At 44.5% G+C, this 23,276-nt stretch overlaps 1 protein-coding gene across 5 annotated transcripts in view; it reads right to left on the bottom strand.

Moving 5' to 3' along the window:
* Window positions 1-23,276, bottom strand: part of LOC310669528 (actin-binding protein WASF3-like) — a 75,697-nt gene that overhangs the window by 10,146 nt on the left and 42,275 nt on the right. For 2 of the 5 annotated variants that reach the window (XR_014507231.1, XM_083423807.1), the window contains exons 3-8: window positions 17,129-17,263; window positions 6,109-6,262; window positions 5,369-5,486; window positions 4,537-4,652; window positions 3,621-3,884; window positions 176-567 (exon numbers count right to left, since the gene is read on the bottom strand). Coding sequence is in view for 2 of the 5 variants with exons in the window: in XM_083423807.1 (XP_083279933.1) it covers window positions 176-567; window positions 3,621-3,884; window positions 4,537-4,652; window positions 5,369-5,486; window positions 6,109-6,262; window positions 17,129-17,263 (1,179 nt within the window). In the remaining 3 variants the exon portion in view is untranslated. Of the gene's footprint in view, window positions 1-175; window positions 568-3,620; window positions 3,885-4,476; window positions 4,653-5,368; window positions 5,487-6,108; window positions 6,263-17,128; window positions 17,264-23,276 lie in introns of all 5 variants that reach the window. The other 3 variants (XR_014507232.1, XM_083423806.1, XR_014507230.1) reach the window with 2 other exon arrangements.

Here is a 23,276-nt window from a genome sequence, read left to right as displayed (position 1 = left end):
GTACTATTGGAAGCACTGATGCCTGTACATGCTGTTTGGATGAGCATTGTTTAATGGCTTCCAATCCCTTTATTTTTACCCTTTAGAATTTCAAAAGCAAACAAACAAATAAATAAAAAAAAGGTGGACTCTTTGCGGGAGGGAATATTGCTATACAGAAAAAGCCGGTGCTCACCTCTACGAATTGCAGCAAGCAGGTCGCTCCTGGCATCACTCATTGGTATCAGCGGGAACTGAGGCTTCCGTGGTTCAACCGTCATGGCTGGGGGAGAGGCCACGTGAGCTGGTGAGGTGGTAATTGTTGGGGGTCCAGGGGGAGGGGGTGGAGGTGCAACGGGGGGCCCCATTGGGCCAGTCTGAGGGGGAGAAGCAGAGTAGGGGCAAGGTGGGGCCGGTGGAGGGGAAGGTGCGTAAGAGGAGTGAGCAGCAGTGGCAGCTGCATTGGACGCCATGGTGGGAGGGGCAGAGATAGGGCTGTCAAAGGCAGTTTGAGCGGAGGGTATCACCGGGGGAGGGGGAGGGGGAGCAGGTGGCACAAAGTACTCGGCCATTGGCACTTGCTGGGGGCTGAAACGAGAAAGGGAAAGAGACAATTTGAAACAGACTCTGGCCCAATCAAACATGGCGCACATACAAAAAATCTACAAGTTAAACTTAATATATAGGTTGGCATCAGACAAATGCTAGATACGTGGATCGAGTAAAGTGAATTACAGACACATCTTTTGGAACGTCTTTCAGATACAAACATTTTGAAAATCTGTTTCAAAGGCTAATGTTTCTAATATTGCTCACTGTTAGAACTGAAAATATTTCTAATTTGTTATCTGGAAGGTGTCTTCTATGGAAATGATCAAAAATAGTGATCAACCTTATAACTGGTAAGATTATGATAGCTAAAAATGGAGGGGGGAGGTTATATCTCCTAATATATGTTAAGGGCTTTTTGGGGGGGGACACACCCTGGTCTATAGTAACAGTTGATTGAGTTAACTAACTATAAAATACACATAAATCAACCTAATAGGTTTTGGAAGAATTTGTGTTTTTTTGTAATGTTTAGGAATAGCAAGTTTAATGATACTGCTCAACCTTATGTTGTTTTCAACCTGCTGTAATTGTTTGATTATTTCTTTATGGATATTTTATTGCATCTATAATAAAATGGAAACAAAAACAGTTGAGCAGCTCAAGTCACAGAATTAGGCTATTTTAAGTTTAGCCCTTCTTAACTGCTGCATAACTTTGGAGCTAGGGCTATGGTTAAAGGCAGCTCCTCCCTTGAAGTAAGCAAACTAGAGCAGATACAGTCCCACATATATGGGAATTTTCACAGTACTCAGACATGGCAGGCACCCAGATACAGAATGGCAACCAGTACTAGTGCAAGAAAGTCCAGTTGCTAACAAACTCCTGTGCTGAGCTTGCCCAACTCATGACCCACCAAGATGTGCAAAAACCTTTTGTTATCCTAGGCAAGCAGTTAAGCAGTAAAGACTGAGGGACCATAGTAAACTAGACTAAAACCTCTAATTTTTGGAGAAGGGATAAAAAAGAAGTGATACTGCCAGGGTTTCAGGCAGGGGTCTCTTCCAGTCCCCTCAAAAATGCCAGGGAATGAACCAGGGACCTTCTGCATGCTAAGCAGATGCTGCACCACTAAGCTATGGCCCTTTCCCAATTAATGTAATAATTAGGTTGCATAAAACCATTTCATGTTGGTTATCATTACCCACTATACCTTCTAACAGGAGCATCTAAGGAGATTTTAAAAAATAAAAAATGACACACACACACACACACACACATCAGAAAAGTCCTGCTGTCCTGCTGAATCAGTCCAAAGGCCCATTTAGTCCACCATATTGATCTTACAGATCTCACAGACCTCACAGCAAGCAGGATCTGCGTGCAACAGCACCCTCCCCCACCTGTGATTCCTCACAACTAGCATTCAGATGAGCTTCCCAAATGTACTCATTACTCTGTGTGCACAAATCTCATGCTCAGATTGCATACATGTTTAATACTAATTGTATCTGTTTGGACAACAATCTGCATGGTGAAAAACTGACTGGCAAGTTCAATAAAATCCCTTTCCAGACAAAAATCTCATAGGAAAAGTAACTGTTCTCTTGCTGTCTGCTGTCCATAGTCCTGAAAAAGACAGTCCGGTGTTTGCACACATAGGGCTCATTCACAGTTAACTTTCCTCCACATTTTCCAGGCACGGACTGCACTTTAAAGCTCCATATCTGAGCACTCCCCGCTTCCCTGCCCCCGGAGATTTCCTGCAAAAACCCACTCTTTAACAGTGAATCAGAGCAAATAGCAATCCACGGAAAACCTGAATTGTTGCACTTCGGCTTTAAAGAACAGGTTTTTGCAGGGGAAAGTCCCGAGAGGAAAAGGACACTTGGACATGGAGCTTTGAAGCAAGGACCTGTTGCTATAAAGTGCAGGACAAAAGCTAAGTATGGATAAGCCCTTTGTCTAGAAGTGCTATGTCACATTTTACAGATCATCCAACTGTAGTTGTCAGCCTATTGCATTTCTATATTTTCTATGCAGCCCCCTTGGTCTCTTTTCAAGCCTGGCTTTTGAAGCTCATTACATATCAGCCCTTAGCCATTGATCCTACAAGGACTTGCACATGGTTTGATTTTTCCAATGGGGATGCCTCTTCTTCCAAAGGAGGAAAAAAATAATTTGCAAGAACTTACATGCCAACTTACTTAACAATGAGGGAGTAAATTCTGCCCATGGGCCTCCATGCAAAAGGGGGTCAAGAGCAGCATGGGAATGGCAGAATTTGGGTCTTAAGCTCAATTTTCAGCATTCACTTACCGAGTAATGACAAAGACTAGGAACAACTGGGACAGAACTTAATCAAGGGAAAAGGAGCTAGGTGAGTAAAGGATGCAGGGAAATGATAGGGGATTCTTGCTGAGCCTAACGGAGCGATGTCAGCCTGCCCTTGTGGCCACCAGAGAAAGCCAGCAGCATTCAGTGCTGTTTCAGATGCCAGCACTTTCCCAGGCTGGGCGAAATGGATGCTGGCTGGCATTTACATGAAGGGATGAACAGTGATGAATATACAATTAAGTTCTCTCTTGGGAGTTCTGGTAGGATTTAGATTGTCACTCATATTACTGTACCAATGAACAACCTCTGTGCAACCATATTGTTGCCAGCTGGTTTTACAGAATGCAAGCCTGCCCTACCATGGGGAAAACCCATATGATCTTCCAACAAATGTAGTTAAAGAGGAATATTTATATTTTCCTCATGTTTCCCAGGATTGACGAATACAGCTGTATTCCTTGTAATCATCTGATCTCTGGACCAGCTGCTTTCCAATGTGGAAACCAAAGGGTGGAAATTTGAGCTTGGCCGTACCAAAAATAAAAAATAAATCAATGGCAAAGAAAGGGGTTGGGGTCAAGTTTCCCAGCTCCTTGGCTATCCATGGATCTGACTGCATTCTGCTTCTCAACACCTTTCCTACACAAGTTTCCTACACTATCAATACCCTGTTAGCTTTAGAAACTGCCAAACTCTCTTTCTGAAAGCAGAAAGCCACACCTAACAGGGGAAGGAAAGCAGGCAGGAATCCATACCCATAATCCTTGACTATCTGAGGCCTCGGTCCATTTAGCATAGTCTCTGACGGCTGCGGTACATGGGGCTGTTGGACTCGGTTGAGACTGTTCTGCCGGCTTCCTGCTGCTGAGGGCCTGTAGACATGTTCCTGGGCCTGGTTAGCCACCAGGATGACCTCTTTGTTGTCTGCTGACAGGTGTGAGGCTGGAGCTAATATCTGCTGGGCAGGATGGTTAGGGCTGGCCGGGTATGAGTGATCAGCTGCATCTGACGCATAAGATCTGTCACACACAAAAACACCAAAAGGTTGTACTCCTGAATGGGGTGGGTGGATGGAAGGAGCCAAACTGAAGGGAAAATTAAGATGACATCTATCAGCTGCTGGGATCAAGGCATGGTGTGTGTGTGTGTGTGTGCACGCACACACACACATTTACACATGCACACACACGCACACGCACACACTCTAAAAGGAACACACACATGCAGCAAGGATGGAGCAGGCATGGATTAGGAAGTTAGCACCACAGTTTAAGAGATTAGCCTTCTATAGGGGTTTAAGTACTCCTAACTTGTGCTCCAAACAGCACACTGACTTCTTATCTAAGCATCATGTGAATGCAGCAGCAAAGCCCATGCAATGATTTAGCAGCCCCAGAGCAACAAACATTGTTTTTTTTTTATTTGGGGCAGGGGGAGAGTTTGTCAAAAGGCCTCATTTCCCTGAACCTCCAGCTAGTCAGATCAGAACCCTTGCTGTTGTGAGCAATAAAAGCATCCAGAAAAATAATAATAAGTCAAACAATAATCAAGCCCAAAAACAGCAAAAGAAAGAAAAAAGATCGAGCGAAGCGTGTAATACATAAAACCTGCCTATTATCTGGGGACAGTGATCCTTCCGATGAGGCCATGTGATATGGGGATGGTGAGAACCTGTTATCGGGCCGGAATTCCTTATCGTATGCCATCATGTTCCATTCCAGCCGCCGGTTGCGAGCCTTTCGCACTTTCTTCACTTCCCTGGTGGAGTCTTCAACCAGCCGCTGCTCCTGCAGAGAAACAGAGTAAAGTATCTGCTGTGTCAACCACCTTTCTGCTACTGATGTGAATTGTAAGGCTTGGCTGGCCTCCACAATGGAAAAGAATCCCCAAGGGGTAAAAACAGAATACACCACCATCAGGCTGCAGAGTCTGAGGGTTTCTCTTTAATGTGTGTGTGTGAGTGTGTGTGTGCGCACGCGCGCACGTGTGTGCATATTTGAGTTTCCCATATGTAAATAATTCCTTACAAGAAAAAAACAAACCCCAGCACAACGAAAGGTGAGAATGCTTTCAGCTCAACACACTCCTTATTTACTGAGATCTGTGCTTTGTTTGTTTTTTCATAATGCAGGTGATTCAAAAATGTGGTCACGCACATGTATCCTGAGGTTGTCTAGGTTATTCTATAACAGTGGGGTCACTGCCCCCTTGATTCTGTACACTCATGCCCAGTGCCCCCTACCCTACAAAAAGCATTATTCACCATCCACTAAGAAAGATAATAACACAATAAAATTCAAAGCAGTAACAATGAATTGCATATTTAATCAAAACCCAATTAAAACTTTTTGTAATCAATCATTTATTTAACATTTAATCTCCGGTGGGGTGTGAGAATTCTCCTCTTTCAATCATCTCTAGACAGGCAGATTATCTGCTTACGTGCTCTATAGAGACTACCTGAATCCCAACTCCTATATATTCCCCCTTCACAAAAATGTACCTTCTGCCTGCGTTTCTCTTTCCTCTTGTCCTCTGTTGCCTGCAGCATCTTCTCTTTCCACAAGTTGAAGAAATATGAAGGGTCCGTGTAAAACTTCAAACCGTCTTTCTTGTCATCTCTAGAAAGAGCAAGTGGGGGGGGTTGAGGGGGGGAGGGAGAACTATTTTAATTTTTATTTCATAAAATTTATACACCACTTGATTAAAAAAAAAACACCTCAAAGAGAATACCGTATTTTTCGCTCTATAAGACGCACTTTTCCCCTCCTAAAAAGTAAGGGGAAATGTGTGTGCATCCTATGGAGCGAATGCAGGCTGCGCAGCTTTCACTGAAGCCAAGAGAGCAAGAGCACACCGATCCCTCTTGCTCTCCTGGCTTCGCTTCGCTGGAGAGGCGCTGTGCAGCTTTCCCTCTCTGCGCAGCACCCTTTCAGCGAAGTGGCAGGAGAAATGGAAGGGGCTCTGTTTCCTCTGCCGCTTCGCTGGAGAGGCGCTGAGCAAAGAGGGAGAGAAAATTTTTTCCTTGTTCTCCGCCTCTAAAACTAGGTGCGTCTTATGGTCGGGTGCGTCTGATAGAGCGAAAAATACGGTAAATTATCAGTAAGGAAAACATTCACATTGCTATGAAGGAACACCTAAATTGCATAAGCTAACCATCACGGGACAATTTCTTTTAAACTTATTAGACTCCCCAAATGGGTACAGACTTAGTAACAGAGACTCTTTTGCCAAATGCCCTACCTGTAAGGAGTAAGGATGTTGAGCGGTGGGGGCTTATCACACCGCTGGTACATCTCCATCACAGGGTTTGGGATGGAATTGCGAGACACCACCTGTTGGTTCTGAATGGTGGAGCTCTTGAAAGCTTTCCGCATGTTGATATCCTGCAGCGAGACTGAGAATGCAAGGCAGAAATGTGAAAAGGATGAAGCTCAACCCTGCGCACCCGCAATCCCAACACACAATGCGGGTTTTGTTTCCTACAAGTCACGCACTGGTTCTTTGGTGCGATGATTCCCATGCTTATCCTACCATCTCAAGGCAAGTAAAGCTTTACAGTATACTGCAATTCGTTATAACCAGTATTTTAAATATTTAAATATGGGGGGGGGGGGGGAGAGTGAGCGAGCACAAGATTAAAGACAGAATCCCACCACCTACTGAAACCTAAAACTCCTGCCTGCCAGATCATAATCTCCCCCATCTCTCAAGAGCTAGGTTTGACAGATAACACAAACACTTAAAAAAAATAAAAATAAAAACACTGTAATTCACTATGACAAATATTATTTGTAATATAAATACAGGGGGAATACAGTTTAAATACAGAAAAAGCAAGTTAAATATTAATACAATTAAAAGTAATTAACAATGGGTAATCAATATAACCAGTTAATGAACTAACAATCCTATGCAATCTACTCAAAAGGAAGTCTCACTGAGTTCAGTCAGAGACTTACTTCCAGGTAAGTGTGCATACAGTTGAGACTTAAAGATCGTAACCCTAAGATTTAGACAGCTGTTATCTCACATTTACTTACTTATAAGCGGCATCGAGAGTGGAACCATGAAAACTGCAGTGACGATCTCTGCTTTGAGAATTCTTGCAGGTTTTAAGATGTGCTATAAGTACGAGCATACTTTCTACAAAGACCCTGTTACTTCAGGGGTGGGGAACCTTGTGGGCCTCCAGATGTAGCTGGACTTTATCCCCTGACCATTGGCCACATTGCCTGGGGCAATGGAAATTGGGAGTCCAAAAACACCTGGAGGGCCAGAGGTTCCCCACCCCTGATTTACCTCTCAGGATAAATGAGCCCGATGCAAGAAAAAAAAGCTCAGCACCTTCTTGCTGGCTTGGAAAGCAGACCAGGGCAGGGGCTGGAAAGGTGCAAACCAGCCCGCGCCGTCTTCTGTAGGTCTGCTCCCAAGGTGGAAAGTGCGGCAGCGCTTGCTTTTATAGCAAAACAGGACCTTGGCCAACACCCACACCCCAGCTGTATCCAATCAGCCAAAGTACCTGCCCTGGGACCTTGGGCAAAAGGGCAGGTGATAAATTGCTATAGCAACCACAACACCCCCAAGGATATTCTATGCCTTCTGCATCACCCACGCTTTCCAAGAAGCAGCAGTTATCCAGCTCCACTACTGAGAGGTGGTAGAACACAAGCAATTACTTCATCAGATTTCTGAAAAAGATTAAGGTTGCTAGGAAAGCAGGGGGCCAGTATGATTTGTGGGGGGGATGGCAATTTTCTGATTAACGGAAATGACAGATGGGGAGATTAGACAGCTGTTCATGTGGCTAAACTGAAGGTTCCTGTTTTCAATTTTTTTAACAAGATTGATTAAAACAACAACAACAACTGGCAATAACTTTCCGGGCCTATAATCAAAGTACAGTCATACCTTGGGTTACAGACACTTTGGGTTGCGCGATTTTGGGTTGTGCAGCGCGCCAAACATGGAAGTACCGGAACGGGTTACTTCTGGGTTTCGGTGCTTGCAAATGCACAAAAGCGCCGAATTGCAACCCGTGTGTGCAGACGCGGCGCTGTGGGTTGCGAACGCTGCGGGTTGTGAATGTGCTTCCTGCATGGATCACCTTCGCAACCCGAGCATCCACTGTACAAGGAAGGGGCAGACCTACAGAGGAAGAAGCAGGGAGAGGATGGATTGCATTGCACATTCCTTGCTCTGCCGGATCTTCTCTCCCAGCCAGCAAGAGTGTGCCGATGTTTTCTGCCTGCCTCATTTTGCTTGTTCTGTGAGATATCTGCTAGTAGGTAACTGTGTTGTGCTGATTACAGGTTGGGGCATTGGAGTCTGATTGATCAGGCAGCGAAAGACTGAAGGTGGGAGTTGCGTGTGTCAGGCAGCTAGCATAGAAAAGAACTGTGTTAAAGCAAATACTAGAACTATTATCTATTGTTGAATAAGTGAAACAGCATTATACTCAAGAAATCTAACATCTGCCTTTATTGGTGCATCTGAGCTCACACCTCTTACACTCTTCTGAAAAGGTTAAGTGTGGGTGGCAAATATGGATCTAAAACAGGGAGCAGAGAGGCTGTTGTTGTTGGACTACAGCTCATGTTGTTGGACTACAGCTCCCATCATCCCCCCAGCCAGCATGGCCAGATATCAGGGGGGATGAGAGTTGGAATCCAACAACATCTGGTGGATTACATGTGTCCCTCAGGGCTCAATTCTATGCCCCATGTTGTTTTAATGGAGTCATTTGGAGTTTTGGCATGCACTGTTGGCAGTATGCTAATGACAGACAACTCTGTTTCTCCTTTACAGTGGTAGGTAAAGGTAAAGGTACCCCTGCCCGTATGGGCCAGTCTTGACAGACTCTAGGGTTGTGCGCCCATCTCACTTAAGAGGCCGGGGGCCAGCGCTGTCCGGAGACACTTCCGGGTCACGTGGCCAGCGTGATAAAGCCGCATCTGGCGAGCCAGTGCAGCACACGGAAACGCCGTTTACCTTCCCGCCAGTAAGCGGTCCCTATTTATCTACTTGCACCCGGAGGTGCTTTCGAACTGCTAGGTTGGCAGGCGCTGGGCCCAAGCAACGGGAGCGCACCCCGCCACGGGGATTCGAACCGCCGACCTTTCGATCGGCAAGCCCTAGGCGCCGAGGCTTTTACCCACAGCGCCACCCGCGTCCCTTTTTACAGTGGTACCTCGGGTTAAAAACTTAATTCGTTCCGGAGGTCCATTCTTAACCTGAAACTGTTCTTAACCTGAAGCACCACTTTAGCTAATGGGGCTTCCTGCTGCTGCCGCACCGCTGGAGCATGATTTCTGTTCTCATCCTGAAGCAAAGTTCTTAATCCGAGGTACTATTTCTGGGTTAGCGGAGTCTGTAACCTGAAGCGTCTGTAACCCGAGATACCACTGTACATCTGCAGGTGAGGCAGTGGATGTGCAGGACCACTATTTTGCCTCGGTAATGGACTGGATGAGAGCCAACAAACTGAAGTGCAATCCAGGTAAGACTGAGGCACTGTTAGTGAGTGGTTCCCCAGAACAGTTAGGTGGAAGATTACCTGCTCTTGAGAGGGTTACAGTCCCTCTTATGCAGCAGGTACATGGCTTGGGGATCCATTCTGTTGCTTAAGGCCCAGGTGGCCTCGGTGGTGTGGAATGCCTTCTGTCAGCTTTGGCTGTTGGCTCAGCTGTGCCCCTATCTGGACAGGGATAGCCTGATTTCTGTGGCCTCCTCTGGAAATCTCTAGGTTGGATTACTGCAATGTGATATACGTGGAGCTGCCTCTCCAGTTCAGAAACTTCAGCTGGTGCAAAATGCAATGGCCAGATTGCTCACCAGAACATGCTGGTTTGAGCATATATCACCAATCCTGGTACAACTGCACTGGCTGCCGATTAGTTTCCGGGCCCAATTCAAAGTGCTGGTGTTGACCTATAACATGGCTCAGGAGCTCAATACTATAAGGCTCACCTCTCCCCATACAAAGTGACCCGACCCTGTGCTTGTCATCTAAGGCCCTTCTATATACCCCCCATTCCAGAGAAGTTCAGAGGGCGACAACAAGAGAACGGGACCTTTCTGTAGTGTCTCCCTGATTGTGGAATGCTCTCCCCAGAGAGACTTGTCTGATGCCATCAATACATGTATTTAGGCTCCAGGCAAAAACATTCCTCTTTACCCAGGCCTATGGCTATTAAATAAGCTATGGCTTGTGAAAATGTGAGGGAGAGGACTGATATTAGCATGACTATATTATTATTGGGCTGCCAGTATGTTTTTAATTAAGTTTTTGATTATGTTTTTATCATTTATGTTCTGTAATGTGTTTTTAATGTTGTACACTGCCCTGGGATCTTTTGACAAAGGGCAGTATATAAATTGAATTAATAATGATCAACTGCACATTTATTCAAAATCCAGCTAAAAGTATTTCAATTAATTCAGCAAAACTGATGAACTTGATCTATTGATATCAGCTTTTCAAAATCTGATAGTCAAGTACAGTTCCAGTGGCCCTCACACAGGTCCCCCCCCCCTGCCCTGGGATGGTACTGCCTATTTTGAGAGCCACTGAATTCTAATATCAGCGAAGAAGGCTAGGGTATAACTCTGCTCTCACCAACTAACCATGGTATTTGGGGGGACATGGGGGGTTGTGTACCTTAGGAGCATTCACTGATGGGAGTCACCACCTGCAGCTTGAAGTAAAGGTAAAGGGACCCCTGACCGTTGCGGACGACTCTGGGGTTGCGGCGCTCATCTCGCTCTATAGGCCAAGGGAGCCGGCATACAGCTTCCTGGTCATATGGCCAGCATGACTAAGCTGCTTCTGGAAAACCAGAGCAGTGCACAGAAAAACCGTTTACCTTCCCACCAGAGCAGTGCCTATTTATCTATTTGCACTTTGACATGCTCTCAAACTGCTATGTTGGCAGGAGCAGGGACCAAGCAACAGGAGCTCACCCGTCGTGGGGATTCGAACCGCTGACCTTTTGATCGGCAAGCCCTAGGCTCTGAAGCTTGAAGTAGCACAACCCAAAATGCAGTGAGAAATACACCAAAGGTTAAGGCTGTTTTGAGGAAAGTTTTCCAGCTGCTGATGGAAAAACAAGTGGGCTTATCCTGTCCTTCAGAGCTCATCTTTCACTCCCCCAGTGGATTAGCAGAGAAAACTAAGTGCTAAAGCTAATCCTGCAAGAGCAAGAATCCTTCCTCACCACCTGTTGAGAACATAAAGAGGTAAAAAAATAAATAAAAATCAAGGCCAGCAGAAATGAACAACAAAAGTAAATGGTAAGGGCCACCAACTGATCTGTAAGTGGTCAGGTGGTCTGATTTAGTTCAGCGACAATAATGTTTGGGTGTAGGGGACACCCTCCCCAAACCGTAGAAATTAATAAATGGTAGGATTTTGATTATTTGGAGTATTGAAGTGACGATTGGAAGCCAGTGGGAAAGTACAGGCTAAGTTTCCTTCTAAGTCAGGGCCTCACCTGGGAAACAGGCATTAGCATGACAAAAAGTGTTGATGGCCCATCAAAGAGGAATCCTTGGCCCTAGGCAGACAGAGGTTGCCATGGTGGTGGGGTATGTGTGTGAGGTGACAGGAAAATAGTCTTTTTAGAAAAGTGTGCTGGGAAAAAGAAGGGAGAAAAAAGAGAGCTATATCTTGGGCAGGTTGGCTGAAGGCGGGCTGGGAGAAATGCCTTGGACTCCAGTGTTGCACTGATGTGGGGGACAATCCGCTCTTGAAATGACCATGCTGCAAGATCTGGAATCTCTCCATGCAGACTGAAGGTGTAAGTATGTGTATAAATCACATTTCTTAAAGTTATGACAGTCTCGACCGTGCCTTGTGGGGCTGGCACCCAACTTTTGTAACAATAATGTATTTCTCCCTCATGCACAGGAAAGCCTTGCTTCTGTCCATTCCCTGCTAACTTCTATGTTTGATCAATGTAGGCAATGTGTTAAATATGGGGCTGCCTCTGAAACTGCAGCTTGGAAACTGCAGTTAGTGCAAACTTCTGTTGCAAGACTGCTAACTGGGACTCTGCACAAGGAAAATATATTGTTAGTGCTGAGATATCTGCACTGGCTCTCAGTCCATTTCTGGGACACGGGTGGTGCTGTGGTCTAAAACACTGAGCCTCTTGGGTTGCTGATCGGAAGGTTGGCGGTTTGAATGCCCGCAATGGGGCGAGCTCCCGTTGCTCTGTCCCAGCTCCTGTCAACCTAGCAGTTCGAAAGCATGCCAGTGCAAGTACCGTGTTTTTCGCCCTATAGGACGCACTTTTTCCCCTCCAAAAATGAAGGGGAAATATGTGTGCATCCTATGGGGTGAATGCAGGCTTCAGGAAGCTATCCGCAAGCCTTGGGAGCCCAAAGGAGTTCCCACTGGGCTCCCTAGGCTTGCAGAGAGCTGCCTGCATCCTGAAGCCTGGAGCGCGCCCCAGGTTTCGGGCTTCGCGCAGCTCTGCACAAGCCTCCCACGGCTTGCGGAGAGCTGCCTGCATCCCTGCGGATAGCAGCCTGTTCTGGGGGCTGGGGAAGCTCGGGCTTCCCCCGCCCCAGCCCTGCGCCTGGGGAAAAAATCCCCCCCCCTTTATTCCCCCCCCCGAAAAAAACTAGGTGCACCCTATGGGCTGGTGCGCCCTATGGGGCAAAAAATGTGGTAGATAAATAGGTACCACTGCAGTAGGAAGGTAAACGGCGTTTCCGTGTGCTCTGGCACTTGTCATGGTCCTTCGTGCACCAGTAGCGGTTTAGTCCTGCTGGCCACATGACCTGGAAAACTGTCTGTGGACAAACGCCGGCTCCCTTGGCCTGAAGGTGAGATGAGTGCCACAACCCCATAGTTGACTTTGACTGGACTTAACCGTCCAGGGATCCTTTACCTTTTACCTTACCATTTCTGGGTCCAATTCAAAGTGTTGTTGCTTACATTTAAAGTTATTCACAGTTTGGGTTCAGGGTACCTGTTATATCATCTTTCCCTATATTAAAAAACCCCACCCCCACCACCCCACTATAATAATTTTAGCATTAAAAAAAATACACATATTGCTTGATGAATTGGGGACACTTTAATTTCCCAAAATACCTACATTTGATAGGTGTTACCTTTTAAAATACATTTCCCTTATCTTACAGGTAGGAGGGAATGCCTATTCAGTGATGGTGCGCATGGCATCTCAAAACAAAAGAAAACATGCTGGTGGGGGGGGGCATTTTTATTATGATGCAAATTTATTTATGGTTCAGTTATAAGTCATATAAATAATGGGCCAATATTTCTTTAAGTGGGTCCATAGAGAAAAGACAAAGCTATGTTTGTTTTTGTTATTTGTTATATTTTATTGGTTGCTTTTTTACCAAGGTAATTCAAAGTGACTTATGATGTATAACAGGCATGTCCAACAGGTAGATCACTGGATGTCTGCGGTAGATCACTGGTAGATCATTGGCTCCCCCCAAAGAAGCTGAACAACTGTGGCTCTCCTAAGAAAAGCTCAACATTTTACCTCCTCCCAAAAATGGGCCTTCCTCCTTCCTAAAAAAAACCTCAACAACTTTGACCGGAAGCCCAAAAAAGGGGGTAGATCACTGCTAGTTTTTAAATCGCAGTCTCTTGGGAGTTGGCCACCCCAGATATATAAGAAGAAGAAGAGAAGAGTTTGGATTTGATATCCCACTTTATCACTACCCTAAGGAGTCTGGGATGCAGGTGGCTCTGTGGGGTAAACCACAGAGCCTAGGACTTGCCGATCAGAAGGTCAGTGGTTCCAACCCCCACGATGGGGTGAGCTCCCATTGCTCGGTCCCTGCTCCTGCCAACCTAGCAGTTCAAAAGCACGTCAAAGTGCAAGTAGATAAATAGGTACCGCTCTGGCGGGAAGGTAAACGGCGTTTCCGTGCGCTCCTCTGGTTCACCAGAAGCAGCTTAGTCATGCTGGCCACATGACCCGGAAGCTGTACGCCGGCTCCCTCGGCCAGTAAAGCGAGATGAGTGCCGCAACCCCAGAGTCGGTCACAACTGGACAGGTAAAGGGTCAGGGGTCCCTTTACCTTTACTTAAGGAGTCTCAAAGCGGCTAACAATCTCCTTTCCCTTCCTCCCCCACAACAAACACTCTGTGAGGTGAAGCCAAGAGACTTCAGAGAAGTGTGACTAGCCCAAGGTCACCCAGCAGCTGCATGTGGAGGAGCGGGGAATCGAACCGGGTTCACCAGATTACAAGTCCACCGCTCTTAACCACTACACCACAAACGCATATACTAAAGCTAGCATAAAATGGAAAGACAAAGAAAAATCTAAAAGGCCATTGTGTTTTAAAAGGCAGAATTAAAATATCTCACTCACAGGACACAGATAACTAAGGCCCATAGAATCATGGAATTGTAAAGTTTGAAGGTGCCCTGAGGCTCATCTAGTCCAACCCCCTGCAATGTGGAATCTCTACTAAATCATCCATGACAGATGGCCATCGAACCTCTGCTTAAAAACCTCCAAGGTTTTTAAGTCCACTGCCTCCCGAGGGCATCTGCTCCACTGTCGAGCAATTCTTACTATCAGAAAGTTCTTGACGTTTAGTTGGAATCTCATTTCTTGTAACTTGAATCCATAAGTTCAGGGCCTAGCCTCCAGAGCAGAGAAAACAAGCTTGCTCCATCTTCCATGTGACAGCCCTTTAGATATTTGAAGATGGCTATCACATCTCCTCTTTTCCAGGCTAAACATACCCAACACCCTCAACCATTCCTCATGACACTTGGTTTCCAGACCCATTATCATTTTGGTTGCCCTCCTTTACACAGTTCCAGCTTGTCAGTACGGTATTCTTTTTAAAGTGTGGTACTCAGAACTGTACACAGTATTCCAGGTGTGGTCTGACCAAGGCAGAATAGAGCTGGACTATTACTTCCCTTGATCTGGACACTAGATTTCTGTTGATGCAGCCTAGAATACCATTAGCTTTTTTTGCTGCTGCATCACACTGTTAACTCATGTTAAGCTTGTGGCCTACTAAGACCCTGAGATCCTTTTCACATGTACTACTGGCAAGCCAGGTGTCCCCCCATCTTATATTTGTGCAGCTGCTTCTATCTGTCTAAGTGCAGAACCTTACATTTGTTCCTCTTGAAATTCCTTTTTTAAACGTTTTGGTCCAGTTCTGCAATCTGTTAAGATGACATTGAATCCTGATTCTTTCTTCTGTGGCATTAGCTACCCCTCCCTGTTTGGTGCTATCTGCAAATTTGATGAGCATCCAAAAGGTCTGGCAGAAAATAAATGATTTTGCCTGGTGCCTGAACATTGACAGATGATTGACAGATGCTGGGTAAATGCATGCTAATCACCACATGGGACTATCTCATTGATAACTTTAAGCTGCTTTGGAAACCTGGCCTATGATGAAGATGATGATAGTAACTAATGTGAAAAACACCTCATTATCATTGCCTTTTCAGAACGCTTACTGGAAGAAGAAAGCAAGCAAGGAAGTAATGGAGATCCTTCCAGGCTGCACACCTTTGTGCATTTACTTGGGAATAAGTCCCCCTGAAATTCTTGGGAGGCATTACTGAGGAAAAATGATTGGTCAGCTGAGAATATAGCTTCTCAACAAATATGCAATTCTTTTCAGAGACTGAAAATTCAGTGGTGAAACCAGAGGCTTGTTCTTTTCATCATGAGATACTGAAAGACTGACATTTCCCAAGGTCCAGGTTTGTGACTTTGTTAACCCAAACTGCTTGCATTCAACAGGACTGTACATTGTGCTTTAGATAAAAGGTCCCCACTGCAAAATAAGAGGGGGGGAGGGGGAGTGCTTTGTTGTTGTTTAGTCGTTTAGTCGTGTCCGACTCTTCATGACCCCATGGATCAGAGCACGCCAGGCACTTCTGTCTTCCACTGCCTCCTGCAGTTTGGTCAGACTCATGTTGGTAGCTTCGAAAACACTGTCCAACCATCTTGTCCTCTGTCGTCCCCTTCTCCTTGTGCCCAACATCAGGGTCTTTTCTAGGGAGTCTTTTCTTCTCATGAGGGGGCCAAAGTATTGGAGCCTCAGCTTCACGATCTGTCCTTCCAGTGGGCACTCAGGGCTGATTTCCTTCAGAATGGATAGGTTTGATCTTCTTGCAGTCCATGGGACTCTCAAGAGTCTCTTCCAGCACCATAATTCAAAAGCATCAATTCTTTGGCGATCAGCCGTCTAGTGCTATAATCCATAAATCAAGGATGAGATTGAACCTGAGATTGAAAGCCTAAATGTTGCTTTTTGCCTAAATTGAAATCTGTGACAAAGGGGTTAGTTTAATCTCTGGTTTGCTAGTAAAGGTGAATTTCTGTGTCATGAAATTGTGCATGGCTAAAATGTATGCCACCAACATGAAAAGTTTGGAAAGCTCTGGCTTAGGGGTTTATTAGGCAGGACAAACCAGTTTAATTTCCTTAGGGAAATGAAGAGATCCTAGAAAAAGGCTAGAGGCATTTTACAGGCAGGGTAAAACAGATATCCATTCTAGGAGAAATTAGGTTTATTAAAAACAGTGTTAGAAAGTTAAAAGAAAGTTATAATTACATCTTTAAAAGAAGTTTTGACTGAAACAAAGTACTGTGCCTTTACTAGTGAAATCACTAAGCTTTATCCCACAGAGTGCTTGTTACTAAAATTCCAATTTTGCTTCCACTGTGCCTCATCTTTAATTTATTCCCAGTGCAAGAAATAAGGGGGCACAGGATCCCTACAATGAGTCTTGTTGCTGAATTATAGTAAATGCTACCATGCACATAGAATCTCTTAATTAATAGTTGTTTTTGACAGAGTCTCTAAGTTTAAATCACCCAGACCCAATCATGTTACCTTGCTCCCATTTTTACTGAGGGAGTTTGACACACCACCCACGTTTGGCTCTAACCCTATCCACCTTGGCATGCAGCCCCAAACAAATTACTCTCCCAAATGACTGAAGGACTCTCCAACCCTGCCATAAATCATCCTTTTCATAATGTATGGTTCAAAAAGCCCTAATATTCTAAGAAAACAGATTGTTTACTAGAATTTCCTTTTCCCGGGAATGTTTTGCCTGTTCCACGGCAGGGTTTTGTTGTACTGAGTCACAAAGGGAAGCTTGAAAATGGCAATACTTAATTAGCGCTTAAGGAAGCAAAACATCCAAATGCAGTTCTGTCCTCCTTGACCAGATAAACAAAACCAAAGGTTAATGTGACCCAAGTGGTTGCTACTAATGCTGCTTACCTTCTTCCACAGTGGAGTCCAGTTGGGTGACCTTGATCACCAGAAGATCAACTCGCTCTTGCAGAGAATTCATCCGCATGTAGAAACTATTGGCTTCATTAAAAAGCTCCCCGAATATGTCTTCAGCATGTCTGCCTGAAATACCATGAAACAAAAGAGGTGACCTGTTCCAGGCAAAATAGATTGAGGACCCTTTCAGGTAGTCAAAGGAAAGCAAATTTGTTTACGAACCAGAAGGCAGAAGTAATAGCAACAAAACAAGTGAAGGAGTGTTTTTCTACAACCCAGCATACCGTTCTTTTAATTTCCTGGAAATGCTTTTATTCCATTTTCCAATTTAACAGCACAAAAAGCCCCATACAATAAATACAACACAAAGGTTAGCGTGCCCTAACTGGACATGTGTTGCCAGAGGCTGTGTGTCAGAATCAGTCTCTAATACATATGTTACAAAGGAATACCGTATTTCCACGAAATCATTTTCCGTTGTATATCAGCAAATAGTTCAGAGATGGTAGCACAGCCTTCTCCAACCTGGTGCCTTCCAAAAGTTTGACTGCAACTCCCATCAGCCCCAGCCAGCTGCTGGTAGTCCAAAACATGTGGAGGGCACCAGGTAAAGTGTGTGGCAACATATAGTAATTATTTCAAATAACCATTAATAGATTTATTCACCTACATACATTTGACTAATCCTCTTTCTACGGCTATGCTGGTGACCACCATCGTATCTTGTGACTGCAAATTCTAAAAATATTAATTATGTGCTATGCAAATAAATACATCTTCCAGTCTGCCTTGAACCTTCCGCCAACAAGCTTAACTGGGTGACCCATGATCCCAGCATCCTCTAATGAACAAACAAGAGGGCAAAAGAAATCCTCCTTGTTAGCAAGCGCAGCAGTGACTCCTGCATGTGCCCTTTCTTCCATGGATTTTGTGATTGGGCCAGTGGCACTCACCCAGAATTCCAAATGTGCCCACAAGCCCCAAAAAGTTGCTATATGCCATCATAACTTTTATAATCCTCAATTATGCTTCTTTTGCATGTATTTTGAAAATAAACTAACCCCCCCCAATATATTATAACTTTCACTTGCAGAAAGATGCTCCAGCCCCCTTTTCTGTACCTTCTACAGCTTGACAAAATCTAATGCAAGAGAAATCTGAAATGAGCGAACAAATGCATTCTTAGACTGGAACTACACATTACTTTAAACAAGGGATTGCAAAAGGAAACAGCAATGGTAAGTTTCATTCCACCATAACGTCTTGGATCACTTATAGTGCTTTGACCAGGTCTGTGCAGAGCTTGTCTGAGGTCCAGGGTGGGAGTTTTGTCCATAAGATGGACCACTGCAGTGCAACCGCCTCATCTGATCTGATGCTACACACTAATTTGCATTAACACAGGTTCAGATTTTACTATTGAAGTCTTGAAGTGCATATGGACAGGCATGGCCGCTTCACCCATTAAGCTCCAGTTCGGCTGGGAAGGATGGGGGCATTTTTGGATGACAGTGTAAGTCTGGCAGGCCCCTGGCAGGGCCTTCTGGCCAACTAAGCACTCCAAGGCCTGCAGCAAGTGTACCCAGCTTCCTTCTCCCCTGCTTTGGCCTGTCCTTGACGTTATGGGATTGTGTATTTCTGTTCCTATCGCCACCGGCTGTTATCGCTTGCTGTTTTTCAGCCTTGGGTTCTGAATATGCACCTGGATATTTTGTCCCTTTTGTTTGCTTCCTTCCCCCCACCTTTTCTCAAGGCTGCAATTATTATAGCGAGGGGATTTTTTTCAGCCGGAACTCACTGGAGCTCAGTTCTGGCTCTTCTCGGGTGGACGCCATTGCCATTATAAGAGAACAAGGGAGGCATTCGTAGTGAATTCCAGCACCTCTTCTTCTAGAAAAATAGTAATGATTATAGTACAGTACATGAAGCTCATTTGTGCGGGGGTTGCATTCCGGGTCATTGCATGTGCCAACAGTCACACGTAAGCCTGTTCCACCCCAATTCTGGGACTGAAAGCCACACATGTATTGGCAGTTGCACGTCAATAGGACACATGCAAAATGGTCGCCACCTGTACCAACTTTGTGCCACAATTGGGGGCAAGGAAAACAACACACTGGCATGTCTTTCCATATGCATGCATTTACAAACATGTGCCAAAACCACTCTTATTCCCCTTAGTGGTGACTTCTCAGAGCCTGTAATTTTATAATGCTGCATTGCGAGTGGTGTATAATTGTGTGTGTGTGTGTGTATAAAACCCTGGTAAATGTGGGATAACTAGTCTCATATAACCAACATTCTTGAGTCTAATTAATGCATGAAGGGGTTCAGACCATAGAAAAAGCTGTCCTGACAGGCTCAGGTTTTCTTTTTCTTTTCTTTTCTTTTTTGCAGCAAGAAGCTGGGAAACAGGGACATCTGGTAACCTTATCCTAGAATCCCCCCTCCTCCTTCCCAAAGCCTGGTTAGTGCTCTCCCAGCTCAACCCCTTCCCAAAACCGTGCCCTCCTAAAGCTCAACCACTTTGGGAAAAGCACCATTTGACAAAGCAGTGTGCAGTCTGCAGATTCCTTGTCAAAGTACTATTGCAGCCCTCATGTATGAAGGTTGGACCTCCCTGAACTACATAATCAAGACTTTGTTCCCCTCCAGTCTACCTGAGAAGCACAAGGTGTGAAGAGGCTACACTCTAACAAGCCTCTATTGAGCACCTATACCAATAATTTAGCAACATTCGCCACATTGCAACTAAGCCAAGTTTTACCGCCTGTGCAACTTTTTTGACTGATGCATGGAAAAATGAACCTCTGAAATGATCTCTGAAAAGTTTGCACCGTATTTTCCGGCATATAAGACGACTTTTTAACCCAGCAAAATCTTCTCAAAAGTCAGGGGTCATCTTATATGCTGGGTATGGTTGTGGGGGGTTGCCTGAGTGAAGCGGTGGGGGGCTTCAGCTATTTAAAAACCACAGCGCATTTTTCCCTTGCCTTCCCTTGCCGTTTTGTCTTGCTCCTTCTAGCTGCCTTCATGGCGCAAGCCCCTGGCTCCTTTGTTTCACCCTCGGCTGCTACAGCGTGTGTGTGAAGAGGTGGCAGGAGAGCAGGCAGGAAGAGGAGGCTGCTTATCTCTCCCTGCGTGTCTCTCTGCTGAGCATCTCGTCAAGCAGGGATTTTTTATTTTATTTTTTAAGTCTCTAGATGGAGCCACTCAATGCAGCAGACCGCACATTTTTATTAAGCATATAGCTCTCTCCTCTCCTCTCCTCTGAGACAGCTGATCCCAACCACCCGCCCTTTGATGCTGCCTGGCAGATTGCTCGGATCGCCTGTCTGAAGCCCTGCTGGGGTTGCTGCTGCCGCCGCCCTCTCAGCCTCCTCACGCCGGGTCCAGTGCCTGCGATCCGGGATGGCTTCACCGCCGCTGGTGCCGGACCTTGTGGAGCGCCCATGCTGCTGCTGCAGAAGCTGCCGGACTGGCAGCCATCAGCGCTGGTTTGTGGCTGCCGCAGAGGTTCCTACTATTAAGTTGCTCTGTCTTTACAAGTGTTTACATGGATTAGAGTTCCTCACTTTGCCTCATAAGCATGTTTTTGAAAGGGTAGGAACTGCAGTCTTAAATCCACTTATCTGGGGAGTAAGTAAGCCCCATTAAACTTGGAGGGATGTGTGTAAAGCATATTGTGCTGTAAAGCATATTGTGCTGTAAAGTATATAACTTGGAACAACTTCAGATGTGACTTTAACAGGTAAAGACCTGTGTTTTGTCTGTTGGTCCGCTAATGCCATCATCTTTGAAGTGGGGACACACATGGTTTTTCAACCATGAAGATGTATGCTGAAGCTCTGATCCTTGAAGCTCTGTGCAGATAGTTTCTGTGATGTATATGATTTAAAACATGTTGAAGACTACAGGTTCTAGAGAGTGTGTGCGCAGCATGGGGTTGTAATGCATAGCTGTTAAAATTGTGAAGTAGCTTGCAAAAGGCATGTTGAGTGATAAGTAAGCATCTGCATCATATCTTGAGTATTGTGCTTTTCTAATCATCAGCATCATCCCCTTCCTTAGGTTATGCCTTTCACCCCGTTACCTCTTTAGGCTTCTGTTAACTGCCCATTAATACTCCTTTTGTCCACTCATCTTTTCCATGCTCCCAATCCTTCCTTGCATTTAGCATTTTTTGACTGCCTTATTCCTCTCACACACTACCCTTCATTCCTCCCCCCTCATGTTTCCACTTAACCACTCTTTCTCTTTTTCTGACTTATCTTCCATTTTTGCTCTTAATGGCTTTTTCAATTATTCTTTCATGCCTTTTCAATTTGTCTCTTCTTAATGCTCCCTTTTAGCTGCTCCTATGCATGTTTACTCACAAGTAAGCCCCACCACTCTGGGATTTTCTCCCTGTAACCCTGCATAAGAGTGTAGCCTTGCAGTACCAGCCCTTATGCATGCTTATTTAGAAATAAGTGCCACAATATTTAATAAAGCTTACACCCCCAGTAAGTGTGTTTATCCTTCCTTTCAGCTTTAGAGTGAGTTAGGAAAAGTTTAATCCACTTGCACTGTTTTATGTTTACATGTTTGATGACAAACAGCCTTATGTTTATAAGTGGCATGCTAAGTATCTGCATGTCATAAGCATTTGAATTAAAATTACCATATTGAAGTAAAGTCTGATGTTGTTGTTTTTTAATTTTTATTTAGTGTGTGTTGGAAGAGGGGTAGTCTTATATGGCGAGTATATCCCAAACTCTATATTTTATCTGGAAAAGTCTTATACACCGGAAAATACGGTAAGTACAAATTTTTACTTACCTAATGTTAGGTCTTATCCTATGCTGGGGGAAGAAGGAAGTCTTGGAACTCACAAGGGTATATTTTAAGGTATGCAGGCTAAAATTTGGCAACTCAAATCAAATATCTTTAATACGGTCAGTGACCAGAAAACAATTTATAAAAATACTTTGCTGCATATTTTGTGACTTTAAATCTCTGCTGGGGTGCTCTCACTAAAGAGTACTTCCCCAAACCTGAATCTTAGCATCCAAGGAATTTTCCTTTCTATATATATATTATACCTTTTTCCCCTTACTGAAAAGATCTCGGGAACCTAACAATTAGAGCAACTCTTTTTGTTGATTTTATTGTTTACAAAAGCCTACCGAGATCACAGTTATGTGACTTGTGCAAGGCTAGCCAACATTAATAATAATAATAATAATAATAATAATAATAATAATAATAATAAATAAATAAAATAAAAATAAAAAATCCATGTGATTTCCAAATATCAAATACATTAGGATGCCATATACCTTTAGAACCTAAAGTATTTTTACCTGGCTATTTGGAAATTATATTGGAAATCATCCTGGAAAATGATCTAGAAGTAGTAACTAATTCCTACAGAATTTGAATGGATTGGAAACATCTGATTCCTTGCAACTTTGATCAAGTTCAGCTACTTTATGTGTAAATTAGCTCAGTAAGTTATTTGGGGAAATGGGTGGTTTAAAAAAATGTTTTGGAATAATAAGTTTAATGATAATGTTCAACCATATGCTGTCTTTTATTTATTTCAATGTTATTATCGAATTTTTTGCTCCACAGGACGCACTGCCTGGGAGAGGGGAGGTAAAGATGGCAAACTTGCAAGGAGAGGAGACAGGAAGACCAAATCAATGAAGAGAGAAAATAGAAGAAAAAGAGGAGCAAAAAACTGCTCCAGCTAAGGAAAAGACACTAAGGTAAACAAGAGGAAAAGGAGTGTTGAAAGGAAGAAGCTGATGGGTGGGATCGGGAGAGAGATAAGGGATGCGATAAAGGAGACTGCCTGGGAGGAGGGACATAAAAGCCAAAGGATCCTTGGGATTTTTACATTGGGTCACCCCAAATTCACCATCAGATCACATAGCATGTCCAGGGCTACAACCTGCACCAAAAAACCCACGCACCCACTGTTCTTTGGGGGCGCAATGGCGCAAAATCGTGTTTACAAAGCACGGACCCATATGGATCCTCAGGATTTTTGCATTGGGTCTCCTTAAATTCACCATAAGATCACATAGCATGTCTAGGGCTACAACCTGCACCAAAAAAACTACGCACCTACTGTTGTGTGTGGTCTCAATGG

This window comes from Podarcis tiliguerta, assembly GCF_965153285.1.
Source record: "Podarcis tiliguerta genome assembly, chromosome: Z".
Classification (NCBI taxonomy): domain Eukaryota; kingdom Metazoa; phylum Chordata; class Lepidosauria; order Squamata; family Lacertidae; genus Podarcis; species Podarcis tiliguerta.
This window is presented reverse-complemented; position numbering and strand designations above follow the sequence as displayed.